This window comes from Staurois parvus, unplaced genomic scaffold (genome assembly GCF_062004578.1).
Source record: "Staurois parvus isolate SC_StPar_1 unplaced genomic scaffold, SC_StPar_1.0 ptg000450l, whole genome shotgun sequence".
Classification (NCBI taxonomy): Eukaryota; Metazoa; Chordata; class Amphibia; order Anura; family Ranidae; genus Staurois; species Staurois parvus.
The window spans coordinates 791,110-804,218 of NW_028318246.1; the positions used below are offsets into that span (position 1 = coordinate 791,110).

At 42.6% G+C, this 13,109-nt stretch overlaps 1 protein-coding gene across 6 annotated transcripts in view; it reads right to left on the reverse strand.

The window, feature by feature from the left end:
• DENND1B (DENN domain containing 1B) overlaps positions 1 to 13,109 on the reverse strand; it is a 319,310-nt gene that overhangs the window by 270,060 nt on the left and 36,141 nt on the right. For all 6 annotated transcript variants that reach the window (XM_089688668.1, XM_089688666.1, XM_089688667.1 and 3 more), the window contains exon 2: positions 964 to 1,028. In XM_089688668.1, the coding sequence (XP_089544794.1) occupies positions 964 to 1,028 (65 nt within the window). The remainder of the gene's footprint in view (positions 1 to 963; positions 1,029 to 13,109) is intronic.

A 13,109-nucleotide genomic window follows, 5' to 3' on the forward strand; every position in this document is an offset into this window, starting at 1 on the left:
GGACACATGGCTGCAGTAGACTGCTGGTCAGCAGTCCTTAAAAGGAGAAGTACAGCCAAAGCTCTTTTAGCTGTACTTCTCCTGTGGATCACAGGAGTGCAGTTTGTCCTGCACTCCTGTGACCCGTTTTAAGCTGACAGCAGGCTGATGTCACTCAGCCGGTGCAGGTTGGGAAAAAGAACCCAACTTTAAAGTCAGGATTCACCTCAGAGTCTGAAGTGGCACCCTCCACAGGCCAGTGCTCCAGTGAGGGGGGGGCAGAGCAGAGAGCGGTGACTGAAAGTCACTGTTGTCTGCTCACAGTGGTGGTGAGAACTTAGCGATCAGCGGTCATGTGATTGCTGAGTTCTCACACTTAGAGCAGGTAGGGGACCAATGCTGCATCCACCTAGGTAAGTATAATTTGGGGGAAAAACTACTCTTTTAAGTGTATATGTTAACCCTCACCTTGTAAAACAATTCAGTTTAAAACAGAAAAAATGTCAAAACGTGTGTATACATATAAAAAAAACCATTATAAATACCTTTTCACCTCTTTTTTTTTAATAAGTGATCCCATACCCTCTGTTCTCGGCCACATAAGAGGAAGCTAAGAGAGCTGGAGAAAGAGAAACAGCAGCACACTGGTCTTCTCAGTGAATGGCCGTGCAGAGGGGGCGGGTCAGCAGAAGTCTGATCATTGGAGTAGAGCAGGCTGAATTCTCAGCACAGCCAGAAATCTGACCAAGCTGTGCTCTCAATCCTAGTGTGGTCAGTTTTTAATAGGAAAGCAGAGGGACTGGCAGAAACACCAGGGATTTCACACAAAAGAAGCAATACAAAGAGAATAAGATACTTTTTTCATACAAGTACATGGTATACCAGGCACATATTAAGAATATGACATGTAAGGTTTACATATTCTTTAAAAAATAAATGGCTTATATAGGAAACTGTATTTTATCATAAGGCAATGAAAGGTACCTTCATTTTCAGAGGATGGGCACTCTACTTTCAGCACCAAATCAAAGGTTCTTTCAGGCTTTTCCCTGCAATGAAAGCAGAAAATACGTTGTTAAGAAAAAAGGCATGTCAGGTTTCAAGTGTACATTCAGCTAAAACATTTTGTCACAGTTTTGAATAGAATGCAATTTTTACTGCCATCAGGGAATCAGAAAATTCACAATCACTTCCTGTCCTACTGACAATGTTTTACCAGACAGGAAGTGAGAGGAACTCTTTCACAGAAACAGACAAAAATATATTTTTTTTAATGCAGCTGGGGGATGCCATAACCGCTGTTACATTTTTATTTGCCTGATGCCTATTTTCCCCAGAAAGCGAGGAGCTAATGGAGCCGAACAGAAGTAAAATCTCTCAAACCACCAATTATGTAACTATACCGAGAAAAAAAGGAGGATCCAGTCCAAGTATAACTTCCTGGGCGAATTAATATGTTAGATACATGTTATTTATTCATTTAATAATGAAATCAAACTTTCTTCCTTTTGTGAACTATAAAGTTACACTCTAGTCAAAAGTTCAAATAAAAATCAACCTGTTACCAGGACAAACTTTACAAACTAGGCACAAGTGAACGGAATGTAAAGGGTCCTCTACAGTGACTCTATTCTTGTTAAAGCCACATACAGGTGCTTGATATAATATGGAAACACTAAATGCTTTGCAGGTGTGAAAGTGATGAAATGTTTCACGCTGAAAGCGGAAGTGATGTAACATTCTTTTGCTGTGTGATGAGACACCATAGCCAACAGTTGGGAAGCCTCACTTTCGTCATTCACTGCGTGCGCTGCTAGTAATATGGAGTCAGAGCTTGCTGAGCTTCAAAGAGGGCACATTGTTGGTGCCCACTTAGCTGGTGCCATTGTGACTGAAGTTGGAAATGTATTTGCTGTGTTGTGAGGTACACCATCAAAGGTTATGACAGCATATACAGTTTCCGGGAAAAGTCATCTGATAAGCATAAGCGCGGCTGACATGATCAACTGTCCGAGAGAGTTAAAAAGGACATTACGCAGGATTGTGACACAGAATAAGAAAACAACTGCTGAAAAAGTGACTGCAGAGCTCAATTTTATTCTTCCAAAGCCTGTGTCCACAAAAACTGTGGGGAGGGAACTCCATAAGCAAAACATTTACAGGTGAGCTGCAATTGCCAAACTTCTAGTGACCAATATTAATGCTCAGAAGAGGATAGAGTGGTGCAACACCCATAAATCATGGACTATCGGTGAATGGAAGACTGTTATACGGTGTGATGACTTGAGCTTCACACTGTCTCCAAACACTAGACATGTTTTTGTGTGGCAAACACCATCCCAAAATTACGACCAGGATTGTCTTTTGCCAATGGTGAAGCATGGTGGCGGTGCAATCATGGTTTGGGCAGCCATATCTCAGTATTCCGCAGGCCCCATCATCACCTTGAAAGATAGTCACGGTCAGCGACCATGTACAAATTTTGGCCGACCACGTGCACCCCATAGTTTCCCAAAGACAGCATCATTTACCAAGACAATAATACTCTGACTCACATAGCTGGTGATGTCAAATCATGGTTTGAGGAGCATGCAGACGAAGTCTCACATCCTCCTTTGGAGCAAGACTGTACCGAACCTCACTATCAAAAAGCAGGGCTCGACAAATCCTGGGCGCTAAGTCGCCATGGCTACCATAAATCATGTCCCGGTGCCCAGGCTCCCACCAGCCCATCAACTGCTGACACCAGGCAACTCCTTGGGCAGCCGCCTACTGAATTCCTCACCTTCTCTCCCCCATGGGCCGCATATCACATGCCTAACTTGTGTGGGGGAGCGATGATTGGGCAGCCTGGCAGCCTCCTCCCCTCTCTTGAACCTCCCCCAAATGGGTGGGGAGCTGGCAATAGCGGCTTCTCTGATTGGCTGGCCGGGAAGACGGCAAGGACGGCACATGGAGGAGCAGCCATTCCACCCCCCAACTCCGGCTCCCAGCTTCAGATACTTACTGGCTTGCAGCTGCTCCTGAGTCCCACCAGCAAGGCAATCTATGGGTAGGGGAGTTAATATAAGGGAGGGGGGTGTCTTTCTGATCTAAGGCTTGGTTCACATCTGTGCAGGTGGTGCCACTGCCGGACCCGCACAAATACCTGCAGCCTCACCACCCACAGAGGAATGTGAGACCAGCAGGCAGGTGCCATTAATTCTAATGGCACACCGCAGGCACTGGAAATCGCAACTGTACTGGGAACCTTGGTTCCCGTAGTGCAGAGACTTCCCTGTGTATCCCGGGGCTTAGGAGTCTATTCAAATGAATGGGCTCTCATGCAGGCCGCACATATGTGAACCAGGAGTAATGGGGGTCTCTAAGGGGGGGGGTGCTGACTGATGCTGATCAGAACCCCTCCCCCCATATAAGAGTCCCCCTATATCATCATCACTCCCTTAAAAACCTCCCATTAGATCACAGTCCCTTTACATTAGCACCCCCCTTAGAGACCCACCCCCATCCATTAGATCAGAGTCCCTTTACATTAGCACCCCCCTTAGTGACCCCCCATTTGAGTTTCCTCATTTTAGCACCCCCCTTAGAGACTCCCCCATTATATCAAAAGCCCTTCATATTAGCACCCTCCCTTAACCCCCTGGCGGTATTCCCGAGTGTAGCTCGGGGTAAGGTTTCTGTACCAAAACCAGTAACCCCGAGCTACACTCGGGCTTACCATGCGGCGCTGCTCCGGGATCCCTCGGTCACTTACCTTGTCCTGCGCTCTCGCGATGTCCCTCCTGCAGTGTCCCCTGCAATGTCCTCCGGCGGATGCCGGCATCTCTCATCTGGGTTCCATCCCCTGCGAGCATCAGGACGTACAGGGGACGGAACGGCGGGAAATTTGAAAATGACATATTATGACATTCAATACACTAAAATCACATAGTAAAACATTACTGTATCAAACCATTTCACATACATTTTGTCCCGAGTGCTTTGTCCTGTGCCCTGCCTGCATTTTTACCGTTATTTCTGCCTGGAAACTGAGAAATGTCCATGGCGTCCAAAAAGCGTCCCTTTAGGTCAAAAGCGTTTTTTTACTAGACTCTTGTTCGGACAGATTTCAGTGAGTTATTCCTAAAAATTACAGGCCTACAATAAAAAAAAATACATATTTCCATGCAAAAAAATGTACCGCTTTGAGCACAGAAATATGGACATAATCAGACCGCTAGGGAGGTTAAAGACCCCCCCCCCCCATTATATCAGAGTCCCCTTTTATCAGCACCTGCCTATCTCTATCGCCGAAAACAAAGACTTGCCAGCCAAAAAGAAAGAAAGAAAGGTTCAGACTCGGTTTCTGCATCCAGCATTTTTGTGAGAACTGGAACGATTTTTGCATGAAGAGTGGTATTGAGTGGTAGGGTAGTGATTTTTACCTTAATGCAGAGAATGCAGTAAGGTAAAAAAAATTTAGACTTTAGGACCACTTTAAAGTTGAACTATCACCTCCCATGTACTGCAGCACCTAATTATATCTGCATCTGTTTTCTCTTGATCCCCTTTGAACGTTCCAAAAATACCTGTTGAACCTGCCAATGAAGTCCACCTAACCCAACATCCTGTAATGGTATGGCCATGATGCTACACTGCTCCTGAAGAATTTCATGTAGGTTGTGCCTGCTTGCATTACAATGGGATGAAAAAATGTAGCAGCAACATGCCTGTATGCATTGTCACTGCTGATTCATAAGTCTTTAGCTTGTCAATCAGCACCAAGTCCTGCCCACTGCTTTCTGGATTGATAGCATTGCCGCTGAAATCCCTCCACTGTGATCCACATGGTCTTGGGAAGGCACGAGAGACATAAATGAAAGAGGATTTCATTCACTCAGGGAAGGTAAAGGAAATGTTTTTTATTTACTTTTTCAAGTTTTTACATCGTGCCATAACTGAATTTGGTACTTGTTTAGCTTCTTGCCGACCAGCCACTGTAGAAATACGGTGGCCGGTCGGCGCGGCTGGGCAAAACCACGTTTTAAAACAGGTAGGGGGCGCGCGTGAGGCGCATGCCCGCCGTACCCGTCCCGCTGATCGCGCCCGCGGGTGTCAGTCGCCGGGTCACTGCCGGTCATTACCGGCCGTGTCCCGCCGATTAACGGCAATCACTGACAGAGAGCAGGGCTGCAGTAGCTCTGCTTTCTGTCAGTCCCGTCAGCTCCTGACATGCTGATCCAGAGAGAAGAGTTTATCTCTCCGAATCAGCCTTGTTCCCGTGCAGTACACACCCCCGCCCCCTAGTAAAACACTCCCCTCAGACAGTTAACCCTTTCAGTAAATAAAAAAGTTAACCCCTTCCTCCCCAGTGCCATTAGTACAGTGTTAGTGGGGTTTTTTTTGCACTGATCACTGTATTGGTGTCACTGGGGATGTCCCCAGTTCCCCCCCAGTGTCAGAATGTCCACCGCAGTCCCGCCATAAGTTGCTGATCGCCGCCATAAGTCGCTGATCGCCGCCATTATTAGTATAAAAAAAAAATTAAAAATCCCAGTATCTTTCCCGCCATTTGTAAGCGCTATAACTTTCACGTAAACCAATTAATTTACACGGATTGGGTTTTTTCTTAGCAAAGACATGTCGCAGAATACATTTTGGTAGAAATGTATGAGTAAACTTGATTTTTACATTTTTTTTACTGGACATGTTTTATAGCAAAAAGTCCAAAATATTGTTTTTTTCCTCTTTTTTTTTTTTACAGGCGATCAAATGCCACCGAAAGAAAGCTCAATTTGTGGGAAAAAAAATGATGCAAATTTCATTTATGTACCGTATTGTATGACTGCGCAATTGTCCGTTAAACTAGCGCAGCGCTGTATAGCAAAAAAATGGCGTAAATTGCAGTATCTATACCATAGTTTATAGACGCTATAACGTTCACACAAAGCAATCAATATACACTTATTGGGATTTTTTTTACCAAAAACATGTAGCAGAATACATTTTGGCCTAAATTTATAACCAACTTTGAGTTTACCATATATTTGTTATAGCTGAATTTAAAAAATATCGTTTTTCCTAAAAATTTTTGGTCTTTTTTTGTTTATAGCGTGAAAAATAAAAAGTGCACAGGTGATCAAATACCACCGAAAGAAAGCTCTATTTGTGTGAAAAAAAGGACGTAAATTTGATTTGGGTGCAGCATTGCATGACTGCGCAATTATCAGTTGAATTAGTGCAGCGCCGAGTAGCAAAAAGAGGCCTGGTCATTAAGGGGGGTAAATCCTTAGGAGGGCAAGTGGTTAAAAGCCCATACAGGAGCCTTTGTACTGGCCACTTCCTGAATGCCTGCTTTTCTATTGGCCTTTTCTGCTGCCAAATTGTAAGTTTCAAAAGAAAAAAGTACCACGAATGTAAGACAACCATTTGGCTCCTGCTTGCAGCATAGCCCCACTGAATAGGCAAGTTTGGCAGGCATTGCGGCCTACCAACTCCAAGCCACGTTAAATTTTCAGCCTCCAACTGTATTTTATCTTTTAGGTGGGTATTCAGGGGTCATAAACATACAGCCACCTGTTTTACCACCTTCTTGTTCACCTTGTAGAGGAGGTTTTAGTCAGCTAAAGCACTGTGAGGCGAATTTACTAAAAATGAAGCAGACAGAATCTGGAACAGCTGTGCATGAAAACCTGTCATCCTCTAGCTTTCCTTTTCAAAGCTCAACCCTTTCACTGCCAACCCCCCCCCCCCCCCATTTTAGGTACACAAGTTAAAACTCACATTATAGGCCTGAATGCAGTGACCCTGTAGAATAAAATGGTGGAAGTTGCAAATGATATTAGCACAACAGCAAGCAAGCAAATTTTAGTTCCCCCTCCTGACAGTTATATCCCGCCTTACATTAAAAAATGGGAAGGTGAACTTTAAATTTCCTTTTCCAGAACTCAAATACCCAGGGCCATTTCACTGTTCCATGGAGCATCCCTATCCAATAGCTTCCAAGAGCAAGGCTAGAAACTTCCTAAGCGATGGTATCATAGACACCTGACTTCCTTCATAAACAGATCCCTCAGATTCCTAGCACCTGCTGGCGATGTCAAACTGGACAGGTTACAGTATCTCACATCTTCTGGGAATGTCTTGTCCTATGCCCTTTCTGGTCCAAAGTACATTAAGTTATCCTTCGGTTTATCTTGGTGGATTTGGGTCGAATGTTATCAACTACTCCCTACACATTACAGTGAAACTTCACTCTCTTAATCAACATTGACCATTTAGGATCCTTATGTTGCTAGCATTAGTAAATATTTGCATTTCTTCAGTTACTTCCTGGTTACCAGGCCTAGGCAAATGATGTCATACATCCCAGGAGTCTTCAGTAGGAAAGGAGGGGCGTTCTCAGCTAAGCACACCCTCCTGTCTGCATGCCTGAGCTAAGGGTAGATGGATTCCAGGAAGTAAATGCTACATGAATCATCTGCCCTTACTCAAGAGGGCCACGGCCAGAAATGCTAGGGGGTGTTTTTGTACGAGCTATCTTAGCAAAACAAAGCATGGAGACACGGATGAATGAGGAAGTGTCCTTTGAATATTAAAAATGAATTACATAGTACTTCTGGTTTGCAATGCTCAAATGCAGTGTAGTTCATCTTTAATGACATTCCCCTGAATTATTACAAAACATCACTTCTACTACTAGGCCCACAACTACTTTGGGCTTAAATACACAGTATGTGCTTAAGTACTGTGGAAATCAATGTCGTCTCCCACAACCCGCATCTGCTTTTCCAGAATCTCTGAAATGTGCAAGATGGAGGAGCTTACAGCCACACTATATAACTAGAAGAGAGATATCGAAACACCTAGCTCCCTTGGCTTGAATTCTCATGCTCTCCCTCTTACTAAACAATGATGACCTCAGAAGACCTGGTCCCCTCACCTTGACAATCCGTCATCTCCTCGTGTACAAGCCCAGTGGCATTTCCTTGCCCTATGAACTCTCCCTTGATATACCCCACCTGCCAGGATTGGATAGGGGTCCCTCCCCAGAGGCACTGGTGATTTATCCCCCAACCCCATTTCTATTTGTTCCTCTCATAGTTCTTTCCCTACTGCAAAACTGATGCTCTTCTGGATCGCAACTTTTGGTGTGACCTTATATGAGTAAGGTAAAGTTACTATGTTAAAATTTAAGATATTTTTTGCTCATGTCAAGTTCTCTTTGTACATGTCTACAGGAGTTGTGCTACACTGGGCTCTAACAACCTGTGTTGGTAACGTAACCTGAAATGATCTTAGCTGAGCATGCCCATGTGATCCCTGTATCATTTTCCATATGTACAGTATGTACTAGCTACACAGTTACATGTGACTTAACCATCTGATCAAAATAAAGAATTATTACAAAAAATATATTACCACATTTTTAGTAAAAGAGGAGTTTGCATTGAGCAAACAGATACAAAACAGCATTGACTGCATGTGCCTGTGAAACAAAAAAGGACAACTGTACCCAAATCAATAGGTGACATTTTAAAACCCTTCACAGCTCATCAATTTACAGTTAAATTGAATGGTGGCCCAACTGTTGCTCTCACTTACAGGTGCAATCCAACATATGCATGTATGTATGTGGGGGGTGTTAAGATTTTTTTTTTTGGTGGGATTGTTATATTAAACCTTTGTACTTGTTTTTTTTTTTTTAATCTAACATTATTGTTATTATAAGGGGTTCCCTACATACGTGAAAACATAGTGCAGATGACAGGTTTTCTTTACGGAGAAATCCCATGTTCAATATACCCTAATGTCACATATGCACTCTTTCAAAGCTAATCAAGCACAAATCACACAGCTACAGATGCTGGGAAATGTCCTAAGCCTTGCGTTGGTGGCAGCAGAAGGCGTAAAAGGACCATGTTAGTATGTTAAAGGGTTGCACTGATACTGGTATCGGTACCGATATTAAACATTTGCACGAGTATCAGTACTCCTGCAAATGCTCCAATACCTAAAGCTGATACTTTCAGGCTCGGTTCTTTCAGCTGTCAGTGGGATTCCCCCATGACAGCTGAAATGTAAGGTTAAAAAAAAACAGGCAATTACAGGTTGTTATGGAGCTGGGCCACCGCATCCTTAACAACCGATGACTCATACAGCTGTCAGCAGGGTTCCCCTATATAGGCTATAAAACCCTGCTTTGTTAACCGCTTTCCCACCCCCCTATAGCAAATATACTGCTACAAGGCGGCAGGGGTGCGCAAAATAACGTGTATATATATGTGATTTTATATTTCCAGGTAGGAGGCCGCACATATCAATCACCTGGTCCCGTCTGGTAATTACCCGCCGGCGCCCGGTGATCACCAAGTCTCTCCGACAGGAAGGAGGACTGCTTTGTTTACTAACAGTCCTCCTCCCAGTCGGCTCGGGCACACTGCTTTGAATGGCTGTGCTTTGGATTGTCATTATGGGGTATTGTTTGTAGAATGTTGAGGAAAAAAAAAAAAGAATTTAGTCCATTTTGGAATAAAGCTGTAACATAACAAAATGTGGCAAAAGATAAGCGCTGTGAATACTTTCTGGATGCATTGTATGTGTACCTGCCTGATCGCTTCTATTCTTGCCAATGATTTCAGTTCTTTAACCATAGGTTTTAAATAAAGGACCAACAATTATCATATACAAGGATATTTAACTTGTATCATCTTTTTGGCAATTACCACTTAATAACTAATAGGGCTACCTTTAGCTGCAATTACCGCAGCCCAGCACATCACACAATTCAATACAGATACACATCAAATATACACTATATTGCCAAAAGTATTGGGACACCCTTCCAAATCATTGAATTCAGGTGTTTCAATCATCTCCATGGGCACAGGTGTATAAAATCAAGCACCTAGGCATGCAGACTGCTTCTACAAATATTTGTGAAAGAATGGGTCGCTCTCAAGAGCTCAGTGAATTCAAGCATGGTACCATGATAAGTTGCCACCTGTGCAATAAGTCCATCCGTGAAATTTCCTCGCTGCTAAATATTCTACAGTCAACTGTTTGTGGTATTATAACAAGGTGGAAGCAAGTGGGAACAAGAGTAACTCAGCCACAAACTGGTAGGACACGTAAAAAGTGTGTAGAAGTTGCCGACTGTCTGCAGAGTCAATTGCTAAAGACCTCTAAACTTCATGTGGCTTTCATACTAGCACAACAGTGCATAGAGAGCTTCATGGAAAGGGTTTACATGGCTGAGGAGCTGAATCCAAGCCCTACATCACCAAGTGCAATGCAAAGCACCAGATGCAGTCATGTAAAACATGTCGCCACTGGACAATAGAGCAGTGTAGACGTGTTCTGTGGAGTGATGAATCACGCTTCTCTGTCTGGCAATCCGATGTGTCTGGGTTCGGTGGTTGCTAGTGTGCCAAGTGTAAAGCTAGGTGGAGGGGGGGTTATGGTGTGGGGTTGTTTTTCAGGGGTTGGACTTGGCCCCTCAGTTATAGTGAAGGGAACTCTTAAGGCATCAACATACCAAGACATTTTGGAAAATTTCATGCTCCCAACTTTGTGGGAACAGTTCGGGGATGGCCCCTTTCTGTACCAACACGACTGCGCACCATTGCACAATGCAAGGTCCATAAAGACATGGATGAGTGAGTTTGGGATGGAGGAACTTCACTGGCCAGCACAGAGTCCTAACCTCAACCCAATAGAACACCTTTGGGATGAATTCGAGAACAGACTGCAAGCCAGGCCTTCTCGCCCAACGTCAATGCCTGACCTCACAAATGTGCTTCTGGAAGAACGGTCAAACATTCCCATAGACACACTCCTAAACCTTGTGGACAGCCTTCCCAGAAGAGTTGAAGCTGTTATAGCTGCAAAGGGTGGGCCAACTAAATATTGAACCCTACGGACTAAGACTGGGATGCCATTAAAGTTCATGTGTGTGTAAAGGCAGGTGTCCCAATATTTTTGGCAATGTAGTGTATCTATCGGTATGATGTGCTATGTTATGGGAAACATCCAGAAATGTTAATTGTGTACCTTAGCAGTACCTTGAAAAATCTAGTAGTTCAATTCCTTAAAAATAACATGTACTTCCTGTACCTAAATTATTTGCACAGTGAGATCACATATTAGTCATCAGTACACTCAGATAGCCAGTTTCCTTTTATCATTTACAAAAAAAGAAGAATCATATGTGTTTTTTCCAAGTATTTGCTTATATAATTATTTATATATGTAAATTCATATGAGTAAATACAATTTCATTTTATAAGTTCACAGACATGTCTTCCAATTAAAACAGGTACACATTCAAAACATAAAAATTATTCCAACAAAGATGCTACCTAATCAATAATGTAATTTGTTTTGTATTACATGTGTGAATGAGAAGGCACGTTACTGAATGCAAGTAAAAATAAGCAAATACATACAAATGCAGTACTGCATACTAAGCATATAGTGCAAAATGATCTCTGAATATAAGCAGATGAAAAGCTGTTATGTACAAAGATTACCTTTTCATGCACAAATCAGCTTCCTCTGAAATCACAAGTCTCCCTTAAAAGTCAGTGAAGCCACCAATTACACTAAAACAACTAAGAAGTCTCAGGATGTTAAAAGGGATTGAGCCAAGCATGATGTTTACAGGAAAAGGTGATATTAGCAAATACATTTCATTATTCCAAATTATATGTCCCATCAAGCTGGGATATTGGTTGGAGTGCATGCAGTGCATGCCTGGGAGAAAAGCATATGCAGTACATCTCTACACATTCTCTTCAGTTGAACTACAGCATATTGCTACCTTTCCTTGAGTTAAGAGTGAGTTGTTTTATAGTCAAAGGAAAACTCAAATATGGACGACAACATTGTTTGGGATTTCTTAGCAGAAAGAGTGTTCTCAACTCATTACAGGACGTTGAGCACTAGCTAGATTTCTGGAAGGATCACTAGATATTTTGTGGGTACCTGCAGCATTAAAAAAAAAAAAAAAAAAAAAAACAGACGCACATTAGAAATACATGTTTTACAGACTTACTAGTTTTTTGTCTTTTTTTACATTTTACCCCAAATAAAATTTAAAGCATTTTCTGCTTATATATTTTCCAACATATTGTCATTGTGAACTGCTCAGGCTTGTTAGGAATTTAAAGGGAAACAGGAACATTGCTACTGAATTCCCAATTACACATACCTCAGCAAATACACTGCTCAAAAAAATTAAAGGAACACTTTTTAATCAGAGTATAGATCAAGTCAATTAAATTCCTGGGATATTGATCTGGTCAGTTAAGTAGCAGAGGGGGTTGCTTTGGTGTTAATGAAATTAACAACAGATGCACTAGATGGGCAACAATGCGACGACCCCCAAAGCAGGAATGGTTTTACAGGTGGAGGCCACTGACATTTTTTTCCTACTCATCTTTTCTGACTGGATTTTACTAGTTTTAGCTAGGGTCAGTGTCACTATTGGTAGCATGAGGCGATACCTGGACCCTACAGAGTTTGCACAGACAGTCCAACTCCTCCAAGATGGCTCATCAATATGTGCCATTGCCAGAAGGTTTGCTGTCTCTTCCAGCACAGTCTTAAAAGTATGGAGGAGATTCCAGGAGACCGGCAGGAGAGCTGGACAGGGCCATAGAAGGTCCTTAACCCATCAGCAAGTCCGGTATCTGCTCCTTTGTGCAAGGAGAAACAGGATGAGCACTGCCAGTGCAACAGCAAGCACATACAGGAAAAATAAAAACGCTCTATTTTACGAGCAAATTTTCCAAGGCAGAGAGATGCTCTCCAAGACTTAGACTGGGAGGGAATATTGGCATCAATGAACAACACAGAAATGGGAGTTCTCTCAAAAATTGCGTATGTGAACACACTGCAAAAAATATTCCCATGTTCCAAGTTTAAAAGGCTAAAAATTAAACCTATGTGGCTTACGGCCAAAGTTAAAAAAGCTATAGATAATAAGAAAAGAGCTTTTATTGAATAAAAAAAAATGAAGGAATGCTACCATCGTTTAAACATTACAAAGAATATAACAGAATATGCAAAAAGGAAATAAAGGCCGCAAAAATTTAAAACAAACGACAGATTGCAAAAGATAGCAGGACAAACCCCCAAAAATTCTT